This window comes from Spermophilus citellus (genome assembly GCF_964194105.1).
Source record: "Spermophilus citellus genome assembly, chromosome: 15".
Taxonomy (NCBI): domain Eukaryota; kingdom Metazoa; phylum Chordata; class Mammalia; order Rodentia; family Sciuridae; genus Spermophilus; species Spermophilus citellus.
In genome coordinates this window covers 69,735,095-69,753,930 of record NC_138195.1, presented here as the reverse complement: position 1 = coordinate 69,753,930, position 18,836 = coordinate 69,735,095, and the positions used below count along the sequence as shown (strand labels likewise).

Below are 18,836 nucleotides of genomic sequence, written 5' to 3'. Positions count from 1 at the left end.
ACCACAAATTTCCCTATGAATTTTAGAATGAGCATGTCAAATTTTCTTTTAAAAAGTCAGAATTTGATGACAACTGAATCTGTAGATCAGCTCCAGGAATATTATTATCTTAACAATACTGAGTCTTCCAGTCTATTAACATGGACTTTCTTTGTATTTATTTAGGCCTCCTTCAATTTCTTTCAATACCATTTTGTAATTTTCAGTGTACCATACTGTTGATTTCTTTTGTTGAGTTTATTTCTATTTATTTTATTCTTTCTGATGCTGTTATAGAAGTCTTTCTTTAATTTCATTTTTAGTGTGTTCATTACTTGTTTAGAGAAATACAACTGATTTTTGCATATTGCTAATGTACCTTGCAACATTACTGAATTTATTAGCTTCAGTAAAAGTTGTGTGTATTCTTTTGGATTTTCCATGTGCATGTCATAACATCTTCAAAAAGAGATAGTTTTCCTTCTTTCTGTCCAATTTAGATGGTTCTTCTTTTCCTGTTCTGACGGACTTTTTTTTTTTTTTTCCCCCAATATCCTTGTTTTCCCTCTAGGGATGAGGGAAAAATGGTGTTCGATTTAATAGGAACAGACATCTTCTTTTCTGCTGCCCAGAATTGCTGAACAGTTAACATAAATTACCCGTAGGAAGACAGGGCAGATTACTGGGGATGTGACTCTACTGTTTTTGTTTGTTTGTTTTGGGGTTTTTCCTCTTAAAGGTGCAGGACACATACATGATGATGGGCCACAGAGACAGGTCCCAGGAGACTACATGACAGCCAATAAGCCCCAAGACACAGTGCAATCAGATTCACTTCACTTTTATTAATAACAAACACAATCTCAGGTCAGTACCACTAGCTTTGGGGTTGATATTACAAAAAATTATTCTTCGGTTACAAATAACTACATACATAAAAAGAAGAAAAACCCACCCAGGTAAGGAAAATGTATCCTGTGTATGTTTTCATGGCAATGATAATGCATTCTCAATTTTTGTCTGACTCATTATATACCCCTTCTCCAATAGATGCGTTCAATCTCTTGAGAGAACCATGTAGGCTAATGATGGTATCCAGGACATAACGTGCATGTCAATTTCATACTGGATACTGCTACTATAAAAGTCTGCAGGGCTTGAGAATTTCTCTGTTGAGGATCTCAAAGGCTTAATAAAAAGTTTTAGTCAAACCTCTAAACTGCCTAAGAGGTAGGTCAGTATTATTACTCCATTTGAACAAAAGGAAATGTGAGGCACATTATAGTTACGTGACTTGCCCCTTGCAATGATTTCAGTGTGTCCCTTAAAGTTCATGTATTGGAAACTTAATCCCTAATGTAGCAGATTCAGAGATGGGACTTCTGATAAGGTTCTGAATGGATTAATGACCTTATCTCATTAATAGGTTTAAAAGTGAAGCTCACATAGCAAGTTGGTAAAACAGGGACAAGAGAGGCTAAGATCTTAGCCACCAGTGTAACACAGTTGCCTTACTTCATTTACCCTTCAAACTAGCTTATTTGTACTATCTATTCAGAAACTACACACAGGATATTAATAAACCAAGGAGAAACTTTCTATTTTATGTGCTACCACCATTATTTCATTGAAAGAATAATAAATACATTCAAACTACTTCCACCCACCATCATATTTGAACACTTAATAAAAACAGCCATAAATTTCCAAAATGAAGCCCAGAAAGGAATCCTGCAAATACCTGTGCTGATAACCCACCAGGCAGGCTCTTATTGATACTGGCCACTTTATAGTCTCTCAAGGAGTAAAGGACTACTCAAAGAGTGTGAGGGCAGATTCACCTGCAACATGGGTTAGAAAAGGGATAAGGCACAGAAATAAGTTTTCAACATGTCCACAAGGTAAGGACCATTAGAAACTCACTCTTGCTAAGAGCAGAGTTTCTCATTATTGTGTTACTTGAATTGAGGCTTCAAACCTTAAGAAGTGTTGTTCACTATACTGGCATGCTTCTACCTACTACATATCCCCATATATGCTGCAGTCCTCAACCTGGGGTCTGTACCATTTGTGTATGAACATTGAATGGATCAGTTCCATGGAACAGGACTAGAAAAGAAAGTTTAGTTTGCTGTTCATGTATCATAAAGCAGGCATCTGATGTCCAGTAGAATAAAAATCAGCCAAGAGACATTTCCAGGGGTAGGTACAAGTCAGTAGATCTGATCCACAGTGATTTTCTATAAAGTTCTTTTCTACTTTAATGAACAGCTCAAAGACAAGGCTGCCTTAGTGCAGGCTGGCCCCTGTAGCTTCTATACAACTAACACAGGAAGGAAGGTCCTGCTCTCTCACACCACTAGGCCTCAACAGTTAACAGCATTTGGTATTGTATGCTGCCAATCCTAAAGAGCAGAGTTAGGCTTCTGCACTGATGACTGAGGAACAGGGACAGGAAAGGTCCCAGGTTCTGAAAATATATACAATGTTCAACAAAGATCCTGGCATCTCAGATCCCACATCTTAGCCCAAGCTTTCCAGCAGATTCTGGTTCCAGAGCAGGGACTCCTTTCAATGTGCTGCACTTGGGAACTGCCCCCCCCCACCCCCGCTTTTTGTACTTCCCAGAAGACTGTTTCCGCCTCTTCTTTTTGAAAGTATTGCACCATTAGCTGCATACACCAATTAGCCCAAGTTGCTTTGCTGAACACTCTCTGTTCTGACCCAGAGGAGACTGACAACAAGCCATTTTTTACTGTGGCCAGCTCAATGGAAAAATGTGAGCATTGGCCTTGGCTATGCCTCATGAAAGGGATCCTCTTCAAGACAAAGATGTTTCTAAAGTGTCTGCCACCTTTACCTAGAGCAGTCAGAGTGGGGTACACTCACTGTGGTGGAGAAGAGGATCTGGAGGCCACAGGAAAGTGGCAGTCAACTCTACCTGCTGAAGAGACACAGGGCTGATGCCTATGAGCATTGTGTCTACAGGAGAAAGCCACCTGGACAGCAAGTCCTCTCTGCCCTGAATATACACAGGAGGCTGCCTGTCCAGAGAAAAGAAAATGTCAGGGGGGCTGGGGATGTGGCTCAAGTGGTAGCGCGCTCGCCTGGCATGCGTGCGGCCCGGGTTCGATCCTCAGCACCACATACCAACAAAGATGTTGTGTCCGCCGAGAACTAAAAAATAAATATTAAAAAAAATTCTCTCTCTCTCTCTCTCTCTCTCTCTCTCTCTCCTCTCTCACTCTCTCTTTAAAAAAAAAAAAAATGTCAGGGAACAGACATCGCTGGTAAGAGAAAAAAGACGGCTGAGGTAAAGCCAGGAATCCAGAATCAGGGTGGTTAAGAGATTTATTCTTACCTATCCCCCAGACAGTCCTGCATTTGTAGACTGGTCACAGAACAAGGAGTGAAGGGGTCCAACACTGTGGGAAGAAGCCTAGTTTTCACTCAATCCTAAGAGAAACTGAGACTAATGAATGAAGCTAACATCAAACTTATTTCATGAGGACACTTAATAACTTACTATGTAACTTCTGATTCCCCTGGATGTGTCATTGGAGTCCTTCCTTTGGGAAGTGATCTCTTATAGCTGCCTACAAGAGCTGTCTGTCAACTTTTCCATCTCCTGTCCATCTGTGGAATGAACAGACCACCCAGAAAATTCTTTCTTTACTTCTAGTTTCTTTTTCAGAGGTAATACTCTAAGTGAAACATCTGCATGTTTCAATTAAAGATTTTATGTCAGTTTATTTTTAAGTTTGGCCCAATTGTATCTTCAAAACTCTGAGCTGCTGTAATGTTGTATTGAACACATCCAACCTGAAATCTAATCCCATGAAGTAAGACATCTTCTTGTTATTAACAAAAAATAAAGTCCTTCTCCAGGAGAGACCACTCTTACAACTACACAAATGCTTCTTTATTCTTAGTTATTGATTTGCTGTTGTTTCCTATCATCAAACTCCATAACTGAGTCAGGAGAGACAGGAAAAATGCTGTGTGAAGGGGCTCAGTGTCTGTGCTAGACAGGGTCTGATCCCTGTAAAAGCTTCCTTTTTTCTCTTTTCCCATATCAACACCATCCTTATAAATCATATTCTTCATACTATCTCTCTTCCTGATGATATAACTGCTCTTCAGCTGTATGCCAAATCAAGCTATCTCTCTATTCCATCTAGCAAAGCCTAGACTGAAGATAATTAGCAGAGGATGTCTCAGAAGGTTTTATTGTATGTCTAGCTTGAGTTACCTACCTTGAGTCTGAGGACATATTGAGGAAAGAGTTATCTGGGGCAGTGATCATTATGTTTAGATGCCTGAAATTATGCCTAGGCTTGGAAGGTGACACAGACCAGTGGCCAAACATCTGTTGGTTAGGAGGCTATAAAAAGGAAGAGAAAGGAAGGTGACACAAACAAAGCAAAGAACAACAGAAAGAGTAGAGAGAAGAAATAAGTTTAGCAAAGTACTATCATAATAGTTGCGTTGTTTGTTTTAAATACTCTTTGTCTTTTTTTAGAATTTATTTTTTTAGAATTTATTAATAATTTTTTAAAATGACATGTAAAAATGTATGTATTTATAGTGTGCAACATGTTTGGAAGCATATGTATTGAGAAATGTTTATATCTTACTGATTAAAATATGCACTACCTAAAAAAGTTATCCAACCTTTTGCATTTTAAAAGAATACAATACTGGAATGGGTTAAGGTCATCAACTTTAGCCTCTGGTAATACTTTTCAGTAGTTATTAACAGAACATTAAACTTCTGCCCAGATGGCTTTAGAAATGAAATCTGGACAACCCACAACTCAGGCACTCTTGTAGCTTCCATCTCCAGTTCTTTTAACCCTGGCCAAGATGGCAGCCTTGGACACTTTCTTCCGGTCATAAGCTAGACCAAGGGCAGCCATGCAGTCAATGAAGAATGTAGTAAAGTTGATGTGCCAGCGGTACTCACTGGCAGAGTAGTCATAGGGAAAGGAGTGGTGGTAGTTGTGGAAGCCCTCACCTGGAACAAAACCAAGGAGAGAAGTTAGGGAGCTTGTCAGATTGCTGTTTTCCATATCTCTTGCATAGCAGAGTACCATGAACTTCAGAGAAACCCACTGATAAGTGGATGAGTGGATGAACACTGTGTCTTCTACTCTGAAGCAAACAGAAGCCCTCAGACTAAGCAATGAGTCAAGAGGGCCTGGTCACCCATGGCTTCCTTGGTGAGAAGTTTTCCTTAGGGGATAAGAGAAGTTATCCTAGGAAAGGATTTTACATTGGAAAATACAGAGCTTTAGTAAATGCTGGCTTGAGACCCTTGAGCTCTTTGCTTTTGTGCATGTTAGGGTGGGGAGGGGAGGGTACAGAAGAAGAACCATTGCCGTGTTTCTTACAAAACTGAGTAAAAAACACAAGTTTTACTCTGTACTAATGGTCCTTGTAAAGGTGGAAGGTTCTAATAGAATGATGGCAACAGGGAAAACCAGAAGAAAGCATACCCAGCCAGGGTCAGGTATTCTCCTAGCCTCTGTTGGTTCAGTGGGCTACTCTGGCTCCCAGTTCTCTGAGGTAATCATGTGTTGGAGGAGGTACCAATAAAACAGAACCATTCTGAAAACCTCTCAATTTCTGAGATTCTGAGAACTCTTGGGAAGAGCATTTCACTGTACTGTAGCAGAAAATAAAGAAATTTAGGATCCTGGACAATTTCTGTAATTGGTAAAATGTTTGGCAACTCTTGGCAGGATTCTTCTTTCTCAACAGCTTCCAACACTAACAACATTGGGTCTTATCAGGCCTGGGTAAAGAACAGCCATAAAAATAGAGGTTGTTGGACCCTCTGTAGATAAAAACATCCCCAGATATAGCAGTAATGATAAGAATAGCAAGCAATCAAAGGAGGTTCTGCCAAGCAAATGACTCCAACCTGGGCATCTCAAGGTGCCTATCCCTCTGTATACCAGGCTGTCCATGGTGTGCACTGGTAGGTGGAGGGATAACACTAAGGCTAAGGGTGACCTGGGATTGCCACTTCCACCTGTGGCTTCACAGCAAGGCTCTGAGTGAGCACTCATCATGCCTGTAGGTATCAGATTTAAAATGAATCACACACACACAGAGACAAGGAATGGAAAAAGGGGAGAGAGTCAATGGGAGCAACTGGGGAAAAGAGCTGAAGAAAGACTCTAGAGGAAGGTCAGCTTTGTCAGAGAGGATGAGCATGTGACTGTTGGGGTAAGTCAAGACCAACAAGGTGAGAATGGCAGGAGAGAGTGGAGGAGAGCAACGGTGAGGGTACATGGACAAAAGAGCAGGTTTGCAGAAGCAAATGACAAATGGGAGAAAGTAAGATATTGGCAACTAGTTTGAACAGAGGGTCACAAAGAGCTGCAGATGTGGAAGCTCACTGGAGTTCCATTTATAACATAGGACACATCTCAGTCTAGACTATTCTATTTCTATGAAAATCCCAGATTTGGACAGTGTGTAGGTGATTTATTTCAAAGATGAGTCAAAGTAAGAACAGGCAAGAATTTTCCTGAAAGGAGCAGAAAGCTGTATAGAAGTAAAAAAGAGATAGGAAAAAAATTTCATAACAAAGCTAGTGAATGTGGTCTGGGTTGAGAATATATCAGGAAAAAATTAATGAGGAAAAATGAGTTATGCAGTGATGAGCTTAGGCATGTGAGCAGGGTGACTGCCAAGATGCTACTGGATGAAGAACAGCTTTGATCCATGAGCAGAAAGGGGCACAGATTCTGCAGAAGGAAAACCAACTTCAGGTCTCAGTCAAAGTCTATATTAATTTGGAAAAAAGGACAGCAAACCATGAAGGCAGATGGAAGAACTCCTTTTTTCTTTATCTGGCAATTGGGAATGGAACTACAGAGACAAATAAGTTCAAGAGCAGTCAAGATTGGATCAAGAAGCAGGAACTTTGATGAAGGTTACCTTCCCTATCAGAGGATTCCCTAAGCAACTTCAGGGAAGGGGGAGTTTCTAGCACACAATAGAAGATTAACAATAAAGGACAAGAGGAGACAGGGTGACAGGTGATGGTAAAGGCCTGCAACCATTGCACTGATGCCCCTCATACTGGCATCACTAAACAATAAGGCATAGCCTACACATTAAAGTGTGGCATATTCATTTAAAAAGCAAAACACTATAACTGTGGCATATGGGAAGTTTATTGAACCAAATTATACTTGTTCTTCATATTTAAATATAAAGCACTAGGCTTATAAGCCATGAAGGTGACCCTATTTTTCTACCAAGCATTTTCCACACTAAAGACTACAGATCTGCTCAGAGTTGCCAAAAAAAGGAAAACTCATTACAGGCAGCATTTAGATACTATTTTACAACTTCACATTGAAAGTAGTATTAATTTTCACCCTTTCTATTTATATAAGAGTTGTTGCCTGATTCTCATAAGGGTTTTCCAATATATTGCCCCCACCCCAGTTTTATAGTTTTAAAAAAATGAGTTTTAAAGGTGTTATAAAAGCCAGGCATGGTTGTGTATGCCAAAAATCCCAGAGACTTGGGAAGCTGAGACAGGAGGATCATAAGTTTGAGGCCAGCCCCAGCAAGAGAATCCCTACCTCAAAATAAAAAAATAAAAATGTAGAGCACACTTGAGTTTAATTCCCAATAAGGGGGAGAGGTAAAGTGGTCATAAAAGCACTTTATTCAGGTTTTTCTGACTCCTAGCCAAATACCCCCAAAAGCAGACCACTGGATGCGGTTATGTTAGGCATTGGTGACTTACCCACAGCTCCCAGGGAAACCAGGACATTCTCTCCAGAGTTAATGTTCTTGTCATAGGGGCGATTTCCATAGAGGTGGGCAGCACTGTTCACCAGCCAGGTGGCATTGACCACTACAGTGTACCTCAGGAAAGTACCAATAAACAAGCTGTGTAGGAAGGTTTCACCCCAACAAAACCAGGGCACCAGTGTGGGCAGGATGAAGCACATCATCAGAACAGCAGGCTTGTAGTACCTACATTGAGAGATCCCACAGTGAGTCTGCAGAGAGAGAACTCTCACACCTACCTGGGCTGTCTGCTCTCATGGCTGAGCTGTCATTCCTCCAAACCATGAGAACAGGGTGGCAAAAGCCAGCATAAGGAAATGGAGTGGAAATACTTGAGTATATAATAGTACCTTTGACTTTAGATGGGGTAATGTGAATACCTTAAATGACTTTTCTAGGACCACCCCACTAGCAAGTGAAGTGAAGATTGGATTACCTGTCTCCTGATAAGAAGTTCTTTCATCTTTAATGGGACCATAAGGCCATGTTGATCAAACAAGTGAGAGTCAAATCTCAAACTCATCAGCAGAGTTTTGCTGCCTGTGCTATTGTCCATTTGCCTTAGGATCTTTAGCTTGCCACCAAGACCTTTGGCACACAGTCTACATTAGGAGCCTTGACTTCATTTGCTGCTACCATTGCCTAACTCTTTGCTCTGCTTTTCCCTCAGGAGACACACCAAGTGTCCTTGGCCACCTGCAGGTCTCTGTCCCTCCAGAGACCCTGACCTATACTCTACTCCCAAAAACCAAGCCATTAACACTTCAAGGGAATGGATTGCCTACCTCCCTTTAGCAGTCACATCTATGACTTATATGTCACTGACATACCTACCTCTAACTCCTTTCTATTACTGCCACTGCTTCCCCACCATGGCCCCTCTTCTTGTCTAACCTGTGTCCCTGCCTCTCATCTCTCTGGCTCAGTAGTTACTTTCACTTGCATAAGAGCATCCTCTCTGAAGCACACTTCTGACTGTGTCACATTGCTGATGAGGAAACCATTCTGTTTGCTGAATAAAATTTTGAGTCTGTGTCTAGTCCTTTTTCTTGCCCTGCCCTACATGTTAGGCAGAAGGACGTTCTTCAAGAACATGCTTGAGACTTTGGCCTATTCCATTCTTTCTTTTTGTGCTGTCCCTGCTCACACATACTTGTGAAAGTCTCTCTCCATGGATGGGTTCTGATACTACTTCATTCATAACCCTTATTCTCATGTCCACACTGAGCACGCACCCTTACGCCATACCTCTCCTAGTGCAGACCATAAATTGCCTCCTATTATGGTGGTTTGGATACTTGCCTTATCCCTCCACCCCAACAGACAACAAATTCTTAGAAGGGGAGGTCTTAACAACCTTCATTTTTGTGTCCGTGACTATTCCAGTCAGGAAAGATTTGTTGCATTTAACTGATTTCATCAAGATAGCTCAGAGATAAAGGCCATAAGTGATTTGAACTTACAAAACCAGTAAATTCTCAACTTTATTTTATAAGAGTTAAGAGAAAAGGTTGGGTTCCCAAATCCCAGATGCCTAGGGCCACATCCCCAGCCCCATCTTCCCTTAGCTCACCTCCTCTGGAACATCACCAACTTCTCAGCTTTTAGGTCAGACAGGTCCAGAGATCCCCCCTTCTCTTTGATAGCTGGGTGTTTGCGCACAAGCAGCCAACCGACGTGAGAGAAGAAGAAGCCGCGGCGGGAGTTGTGAGGGTCGGCATCTGTTTCTGAGAACTTGTGATGGGCGCGGTGATCTCGGGCCCATTCATAAACATCATTCTGGAGGGACAGAGAAGAGGAACACAGGCCTGAGAAGGTACACCCTCCTGGGAAAAGTACAATGCCTGGATGTCTGCAAGGGCCCAAGGCTCTCAGCCTAACCTCACAGAGTCCCCAAGAGTCTGGCTCCAGAAGAGAAATGAAGAGACCTGCCCTCTTCTGCACTCTTCCTTGGAGCCTGAGCAGAAAAGTGACTTACAGTCCCAGACACAAGAACAGCACTGCTGCTTCCTGAATGTTATATGGTGGGGAGGATGTAGGTAAATCATAATGTTCATTTATTTCCTTAAGAAAGAACATTGCAATTCTTCTATCAAAGAATGAGGGACAAGGTCCTCAAGGGGTGCCCACACAAGGGGCATGGAGAAGTATGAAGCAGGTGGCCTCAGGTCCTATTCTGTAGATAAAGTTCTGGAGAGCTCTGTCCTGATGCCTTCACAAGTCATAGCTCATTTAACCTAAGAGCAGCATGAAACTCATGACCATGACCACATTTCCAGAGGCCTTCTTGCTTGTGTGGGACTCTTTCTTTTTTTCCAGAATATTACTAAATTCTCCTCCTTCCCTTGACCCCATAAGCATCATCAGGTAGGGTGCTAGGGCAAAGATGATTATGCAGATATAGTTAAGACCTCAGATATGGCCAAGACAAAGGGGCTTAACAGTTTTCTAGTTTCCTCTTGTGACAAACTAAGCTCCATACCACCAGCTATCCTGTGCCCATTGCTATAACTTAATAGGTATAAAAGTCCCCTCCTTTCCATCCTGTTTGTTATAAATTTGTGCTACAATTGACCTTGCTAGTTGACTCAGCTAGCATGGCAGCCCCAGATGGGACCAGAAGGTCAGTCCATCCAACCTCTCAATGACTCAGTTTCCTCATCTGTATATTTGGGATAAAAATAGGACCTACCCCTAAGGTGTGTAAGGACTTAATGAGTTAACCTATGTGAAGTGATTATCACAGTCAGGATATAGGGATGTTTGCTCTTATTACCTGAAACAACAGCGTTCCTGAGTCAATGAGACTAATTTTAATGAAATCGTAGCAAGATTCCAAGATAATGCCCTTGAAGCATAAGTTTATTATCCAGTGTCTGGCCAGAAAACAAGGCTCAATGCCTGGCTTATGAGTTGTCATCCTTTATGATTGGCCACACTGTGTGAGAACACAGGGAACTTAGAGTGTATAATGACCCTATACCTTTACAGATTTATATAGTGACCCCCACTATTTCCCTTCCTAGTGATTCTGAAGAGTTCCGTGTTTGAAAAATCTAAGCAATGTCTCATTTGAGAGGACCTCAGAAGACTGGAAAGGTCAATGACTGCCTGCTGGGGCTTCCTCTCCAAGCACAGATCCCCTTCGTTCCACCTTGGATCAACTACAGACTGAGAGCTGAGTAGCACCAGCTTCTTACCTGGAACGCCATGGTGTTGGCAATGATCAGGAAGAGCCGGAGGGGCAGCCGCGCTTTGTAACTTCGGTGGCTCCACAGGCGATGAGCTCCTGCTGTGATGCCCAAGGCACTCACTAAATAGTATGCATAGGCTGCCAGGACAAGACAGTGCAGGAGTCACCAACACGTAAGTCCATAAAGGCATGTCAAATTGCTCTCCTAAAGCCAGAGCCTGTGTGTGCTTTAGGCTTTGTGTGAGGATCTGCTCCCCCTGAACCATAGGGATGATTTGACATCTGAGGCCCCGTAATTGAGAAAATATCAACATTTTCCATCCTTTCCATGTAGGAATGGAAACAAGCTAAGGATTCCCAGGAACTAGGGAGGCAGGACAGTAAGAGAGGAATAAATCTCTCATCACTGTGCCACTGTCATTGTCTGTGTCCAGGGGCATTATTCAAGGTTCTATGTGTTTTGACCTTAACTGACCTTATCTAAAGTTTCAGAGTCCCAGACTTACTCCTACAAAGCTTAAAATCCATGGGCAAGAGTTTTCTAAAAATAGCAACCAGAGCTATCTTGGTGCTATTAAACTGGAAGAACCCAAAATTGTAGGGGATGCAGAGCTGTGGCGACCAGCTGGTATAAAAGCTTTTCAATATTGTACCAAGCAGTGCAGCCCTGAAAGAGTCAGCCCTGCACAGTTATATATGGTTCAAGCTTTACCATAGATGTGAGCATTTCATATTTACAGCACATCTTGAGAGGGATGTTACTGACACAGGCACCTTGCAAGTGAGGAAATAGATGCTTTAGAGGATACCTGTTTATCAAGCATCACTTGGCTAGGAAAACTGAAGCCATGGTCTGAAGCTAGGCTTTGTGTGTCAACAAGAAGCTCTTGTTCTATCTCAGCCTTCTGCCCCTCTAGAACTATGCCCAGTTCCCAGGTCTCTCCTTTGCAGTGTTGCTCTTTCAACCAGATTCTCACAAATCAATGCTAATTCGAAACATAGCTGAGAATGTTCAAAGCTGGTAGAGGAATACTAACATCATCCTTCCTCAGTTTCCTTTAGTTTGCAGACTAAGGAGGTGCCAGATATGATCTTTCCTGGGGAAAGGAGGGTAGGGAACCAGGGGCTGAGGCCTTGGGAGAAACTATTAGCAATGTTTCATTCTGACCTGGCAGGTACAACTATGGATCTTCAGGGATCACATTTAGTTGTGGTTCAAGACAGCACATTGTAACAAATTGTTCTAGTTCTTCTACAGACAGGGATAACAGTTTTCTAAAGAGCCTCCTCCTCTTTCTCCTGCCTACTATACCCTATCCTGCTCCTCCTTAAGATTCCTAGGAGAGCCACACAGACAGTGACTGTCTATGGAAAGTTCTGGCCACATTCCCCTTGCTCTGGGCTTGAGGACCCAGGTAACAGGCCCTCTGGCCAAGTGGTGATTGAGATCTTCTTCCCTGATACAGTGTCTCACTCCATCTGTACCAGAATAAACCACAGTGGAGCTAGATCCCTGCAACCACAAAAGAAGACATTGGCTTTGGGCAAAGCAGAAGCACTTTGACAAGAGGCAAGGGAGCATCTAGGGTTGTTTCATGGTGCAGATAGCTCTGGCCCATTGTTTCCAAAAAAGCACATGTTATCCCATTTTAACAGGGAAATTGTAACAAGATCCCAGTCACTCTGGTGCCTGTTCTCTCCATACCTGTCAATACGTCAAATAGAAGTTTCAGTCAATTAGATTTGTTCTTCCCGCCCCCATATCCTGGGAATGACAGTGTCCACACTGATGGCTAAGCAGCATCTCATAACTCTGCCCTGAGAAGTAGAAGCTTTACCCTTCAGCCCTAAGTTTTGCCAGAGATAGCTATTTAACCCTGACTTGAGGACTCTTCTATAGTCCTCAGAGAAAGAAGGCTCTTGAAATAGATGATCTAGGAGAAATTCTGGGATGACACACAGTGACCTAAAGAATATGACACTTCTAATCCTTACAAGGTAGTATTTTCCCCTCTTGGTACATGGAAAGAGTTCCATCCTAAGAATGGACATCATTTCAGTTGCATGGCACCTGGAGAATTTTCCAAGACAAAACTCAAGGGATCAGATCTCACCACTTATAACACCTAAGAGCTCAGGTTGGGCAGTGGGGTACCATCTAATACCTGCCAACCAACTCTACACTACTACCCTCCCAAGGCAACTGCTAGAAAATACCTCACACCTCAAACTGCTCCAGAAAACCTCTGATTGTCTTTTGGAGAGCTGGTCCTGACTCTCCCAACAGAGAGCAGTAATTTTGCCTCTAGGTCTCAAGAGCTTCCTACTCTCCCTTCCTAACTCAGCCTCAGGGGCAGAGGTGAATCTACTTGCAAAGTGCATTCATGGATCCAGGGGGCAGACCTGCTAACAGCCCCCGAGCGATGGGATCTGGGAAAGAATTGATAAAAAGACAGCTCAGAGATGAATTGGCAATTGGAGGCTGAGGCTACTCAAGGTTCTATTCTCTGGCCTGGCTGTCCCTTCCAAGGAAGAATGGGTAGGTGCCAGGGAAAATTAGTATTAGAAAGTGCTGGGTTATTGTCATTACATGGCATCTGGAGAGAAGGGAAGGAGCTTGTGGGATGAGGAATGAAACATTCTGCAACCTCTGTCATTCTAAGAACATTTCTTTGACTGACATTTGCTGTCCCCAGGAGACGACAGCAACACATCCGTGCAACTTGGGTCATATAGGAGCCTTGTTATTCTACCCCTATGATAGAAAAGGTTGGTCTAGCCAAACGGTCAAGTTAAAATAGTTTTGTGGATAACCACCTTTGGTGTTCAATGCTTTATTATGATCTCTCCTCCTGAGCAGTTTCCTTTGGCTTTATCTCCTGTCTATGTTCAACCTGCAACCAATAAAACCAGGGTTCCCATGACTCTCAGGTAGTGGACTTGTGGGAAGCAGGACAAAGACAGGCATTCAAATAAATGACTCAAACAGAAATGTTGGGTTCTGGGACAGTAAACTCTCTTTCACTTATCTATACCCCAAAGCCCCCTTGCATCTCATCTCAATGTTTACTTCCCAGGAAGGGACCCAGACAACTGTCTCTCTTGCATCTTAATCCTACTAGGGTCTCTATCCCCAGCCCAGTCAGACTCTCAGGCACCAAAGACTTATGGCTGTCAAAACCTGAATAAAGAGTGGTTGCTGCTTAGTGGAGACCCCACCTTATCAAAGACCAGTGAGAAACCTGAGGTACTTGCTCAGGACAAGGGACCCTGCTTACCCCAGAGCCAAGTGTAGAACTTGGAAGTGGGAACCAGTGTGACCCCATACAGGGCTCCCAGGTGCAGCAGACCCATGAGGATGATGTTTCTCCAGACATACTCAAGTTTGGGCCTAGGGCCCATTGCATCCTGGTAGCTGGGGTCATATATGTCATCTTTTATTTCAGGGCGGATATCTTCTTCTAGGTATGTAAGTGTCTTCTCCTCCTTGGGAGGTGCTGTGATGGTGGTGGTAGTGGTATAGGAGCTAGAGATCTGTAAGGAGAGGAAGTGGAGAGTGAGATTGCTTGTTGGCAGGAGGGGCACTTTACTCTCTAATGCAGCTGAGGGGGAGTGTACAGCACATGCCCCTGCCCCAGTGCCCAGGATTCACGAGTGTTGTATGTACCCCAAGAAGGAACAGGGGGGAAGTTTCCCTAAAAAATGTGCAGATAGATTGGAAGAGAAATCTGCAGGTGAAGGAGCAGGAGAGGGCGAGACAGCGAGAGAGTGAGAGCGAGAGCCAGAGCGAGAGCAAGAGAGAGAGAGAGAACACTCTTCACCTAGTAACACAAAAATGAAATTCCACAATCAGATTTTTCTTTACTTTAAAATTTAAGAAAGGAAAAAACGTTGGCGAATCCATCCTTCACGTTACAATCCACACCCCCAATCAACCGAGGTCTGCAGAACTCTGGAAATGTGGGCCAGTCCAGGAGCTCTTAACTGTCTTCCCACCAACCAATAGCCTAAAAAGACCCTCAGTTCCGGCCGAGGGGCGGGGGCCACTTCTGGGACGCTCACCTCCTGCAGCCTGTGGGCGGGCATCTGGCTCTCAGGTGCTGGGATCACGCTCCCGGGGCTGAGGCTGCGGAGCGAATTTGGCACAGCTGAGATTGAGGATGGACTTCGGCTCAGCGATCGGTGGAGCTGCGCTTGTAATACTATGCTGTTGCACGCGGGATGGGTGTGCAGGCCCACCCGCTGTGCGCGGATCTCCCCGGGCGAAATTTAAGGGGTAGAGCTGACAGGGGATGACGTGCCCGGTATTAACTCAGGCACCTTTTATTCTTGAACAAGGGGCAAAGTGCGCAGAGCTGCCTGCGCAGAGCTGCCTGGACCGGGCAGCTCTGCGTGGAGAAGATGGCAGGAGATGGTAAGGGACAGAAAGCAGTACCGGCAAGAATCACAGCGCAGGGATGCTGCAGACTCCTACAGCGCGCCTCCCTAGCTCCTGCCTCTGCGAAATGCAAATAAGACTCCTGTAAACTCTGGCCTGTCATTGGCCAAAGGGAATTTGATGCCACCTCGTCCTGGGGTTACCATTGGCTGGGCTCAATCTGCTGTTGCCTCTGCTGACAGATCTTGGCTTCCCTCCCCTCTTTTTTCTGCTTTTTCTCCTTCGCTTCTCTTTTACCGGCTGCTGGACTTCTGCTTGGCATCCCACAGGGTCGTCCGCGAGACTTCTCTCTGGAAATGGGAGAGGACTTGGTCCGTCAGTGGGAGTTGGTTACAAATCCAGTCATGGTGCCCCGCTCACGGATAACGGTTGGGTATTGGGTAATTTGCACAGGGAATACTGAGGAAATCACAGTGGCACCTACTGTTCACATCACCATCCTATTCTCCCAGACGCGTGGGAGGTGAAAATTGGTTTCCATCGAGGAGATGAGCTGAGAGTGTGGGTGCAGCACGCCTCCCTCCATCCCGCAGAAGCCGAGGAACGCGGGGGGGGGGGCAAAGTCATGGACAAATAATGGATATGCCCCGCCCCCTCCCATCTAGGATGCTAACCCAAGACAGAGCACAGCTTTAGCCACACAAGCAAAGGCACTTTTGCACTGGAGCTATCAGTCACTGGGGCGCGCTTTACAGAGAATAGCCAGACACCTTCCCTTCCCTATGCCCTTGCCTCCAGAAGGTGTGCAGGAAAGTTCGGAGATACTTCCAATTGTCAAATTGTAATTGTGGAGTCTTCTACATGGAAAAAGGCAGGTAGCACAACACAGCAGGAAGCCAAAGATCTAGTATGTGGATAAGAATAGCAATCAAATATTGAATAAACCTTGCAAATCAATTCACAAGAGTCTTTTTGTTTAACCCTCACTGCTACTCTTTGAGGTTTTACTGTATGCTTCCATTTTAAAGAAGAGATAAGTGGGATATGTAGAGATCAAATAACTTGACCATAGTGGCAGCTGCCCATAAGTTGTGGAGTCAGGAGTTGAGCCCAGAAATGTGATACTGGTCAAGTTCTGTGGTTTATCCTTTTTATCCCAGCTACTCTGGAGGTTGAGGCAGGAGAAATCGAAGTTTGAGGCCGGTCTGGGAAAGACCTTGTCTCAAAAAAAAAAAAAAAAACCCTAAATAAATTTAAAGGTAGGATGTGTGATTCAGTAGTAAGCCCTTACCTCCCATTTGTGAGGCCCTGTATTTAATCTCCAGTACCAGAAGTAGCAGTAGTATCAGTTATTGTAGTAGTAGTGAGGAGGAGGAGGAGGAGGAGGAAGGGGGGAGGAGGAGGAGGAAGAGGAGGAGGAGGGGGGGATAACATTTTGGCACTCAAGCTCTTAACTTCTGCTCAGGACTCTATTACTCTGGAACCTGCAGTGCTCTGACCACACAGACTTTTCTATCAGGACATAATCTCTGGGTTTGTGGGAGTCCTACCAGGGGAGCTTGGAGATAGGCAGGCTGCTTCCATTTCCAGGTCTCCCTATTGCTGTCCCATCCTCTTCTGAGAAGAGGGGGTGCTAAGGAGCTCTGGGCAGGGTTCCAGAGTAATGACTGGCTTCTCAGGAAGAGAAGCACCTGGGATTGTCTGGAAGCAGGACAGAACTTGCCATCTGGTCTCAGTGACAGGCCAACTCCCCAACCAGTGACCAAGCACCTCCATTTCATTCCTGGCTCCCTGGCCAGTGGGAAGGTGCTGAATGAGCCTAGGTGATCTCAGAGGTGAAAGCTCATGTGGTGATGGTTCCGAAGTGCAGGGTGTGGAATCCAAGTCCACCAGTGCTGCTCCTCTTCAGGTTCTCTCAGCATTGTGTGCTCTGCTGAATTCCTTTGCCAACTGCAGGTTTACTCTGTCCTAGTCCAAACCAGACTGCTAAATGAATTACTATAGATTGGGTGACTTTTTCAACAGAAATGTATTTCCCATGATTCTGGTGGCTGAAATTATCGGTTGAGGCATCTGCAGATTTGTTCATGTTATAGTGATGTTTACAAGGTGGATGTGATCATATATATTTATGTGAGCTCAACAATGTAGAAAATATTTTAGAAAGTAGAAAGGGACAGATGTATTAGGCTGAGATCCATATTCTGAAATTAATTGAGACTCCAGATAACTTTTAACAATTTATTCATTGAGATTCATTGTTCACATCTGTAAAATGGAGATAATACTATTCATTTTGGAAGATTGCTTCAAATACTTAATAATACACTAAGATAAGATTGGTATAGTGCTATGCAGTTAAGTTGCAGTTGTTACTGTTTCATTTCTGTTGACTTTTTCAACAGAAATGTATTTCACTCAGGCTGGAAGTCTAGACCAAAGCCAACAGCATCAGATTTGGTATCTGGTGAGAATCCACCTTCTTGTTCATGTTCGGAGCTGCAAACTTAGAAATCCAATTTTAGTCTTCTTTGTACATAGAAGACTAATGGTATGTTGACGAAACTCAGTCTTATGCTCAGGGTACTTTCTTATACACAAGAGATTTCCCAAGGCTTCCATTAATACTCCGTCATACTGAGCCATGGTAACAGGGAGTGTTTTCTATTGTCTGTGCTTATTGGGGTGAAAAGACTTAAGAAGGAATACGTAGAATACAGGAGGTAGTTTGAAGTTTGCCTCTTCCTGCAGAAACTGGACTGAGCATCACCCCAGTGTTTCTTTTGCTGGAATATGGAAAAAAAACTTGTCCCAGGGGTTCTAGAGAACTTATGGAAGGATGGGTCATAAGTTTCCCTCCTAGAAACTTTTGTCTCTGGGCTGCTTATCAGAGTTTAGTAGAGCTGATAGGCCTGAAGGAGCTGGTTGGGATGGCTATAGTGTGAAAAGGGAGCCAAAGCCAGCAGAAATGGGGTGGTTCTTCTCCCCGTGTGCCCTAGGTTACATGTGGCTAAAATTTATCTTGATTTAGGAATGGGACCAATTCATCACGTGGGCTAACAGGCATCCTGTTGAATGGGTACTTTTGGTTCTGATGAGTCACAAATGCTGTGCTCTTATTCAAAGATTCATTTCAAATACTCTCCAGCCTCAGAGGTTTTGTTCCATTCTGCTGTGGTTCCACCTGCAGGGAATGAAACAGTGTGAATGCAGGCAGCTCTGGACATGTCTCTCAGACACAATGTCAACAAAGTCCCTGCTGAAGGTGTCTACCTTACTATGAAATGCTATGTGAGTGGACAGCAAAGAATGGATGGCATGAGAAGATAATTTTTAAAAAATGTCCTTTAAAGAACAATTCATAAAGACTTGTACATTCTATTATTTTTATCCTAAAACAGACCTTCAGGTCCTCAGGGTAGGTGTTGTTGCCGCAGTCTGGCTGGGCACAATTCAGGAGCCACT

At 43.8% G+C, this 18,836-nt stretch overlaps 1 protein-coding gene and 1 long non-coding RNA gene across 2 annotated transcripts; one reads left to right on the top strand and one right to left on the bottom strand.

Annotated features, from left to right (window-relative positions):
* Positions 1–2,940: 2,940 nt before the first annotated feature.
* LOC308634564 lies at positions 2,941–3,696 on the top strand. Its single transcript, XR_014019030.1, has 2 exons — positions 2,941–3,070; positions 3,275–3,696. It is a non-coding gene; the product is annotated as an uncharacterized lncRNA (long non-coding RNA).
* A 146-nt stretch (positions 3,697–3,842) lies between these two features.
* LOC308634563 (acyl-CoA desaturase 1) lies at positions 3,843–15,707 on the bottom strand. Its single transcript, XM_081268484.1, has 6 exons — positions 15,056–15,707; positions 14,272–14,527; positions 11,001–11,131; positions 9,374–9,579; positions 7,754–7,986; positions 3,843–4,996 (listed from the first exon to the last, which is right to left on the bottom strand). The coding sequence occupies exons 1-6, from the start codon at positions 15,077–15,079 to the stop codon at positions 4,797–4,799; spliced, it is 1,050 nt and encodes a 349-aa protein (XP_081124610.1). The 5' UTR covers positions 15,080–15,707; the 3' UTR covers positions 3,843–4,796.
* Between the last annotated feature and the right edge of the window lie 3,129 nt (positions 15,708–18,836).

What these genes read in the sequence shown, in the direction of transcription:
- LOC308634563 (XM_081268484.1), bottom strand. Translation starts at nt 15,079, where the DNA reads ATGCCCGCCCACAGGCTGCAGGAG. An exon ending in GTTCTACACTTGGCTCTGGG is followed by an intron (nt 11,132 to 14,271) that starts GTAAGCAGGGTC and finishes TTGTCCTGGCAG; the next exon opens with CCTATGCATACTATTTAGTG. An exon ending in CCAACACCATGGCGTTCCAG is followed by an intron (nt 9,580 to 11,000) that starts GTAAGAAGCTGG and finishes CTGTCCCTCCAG; the next exon opens with AATGATGTTTATGAATGGGC.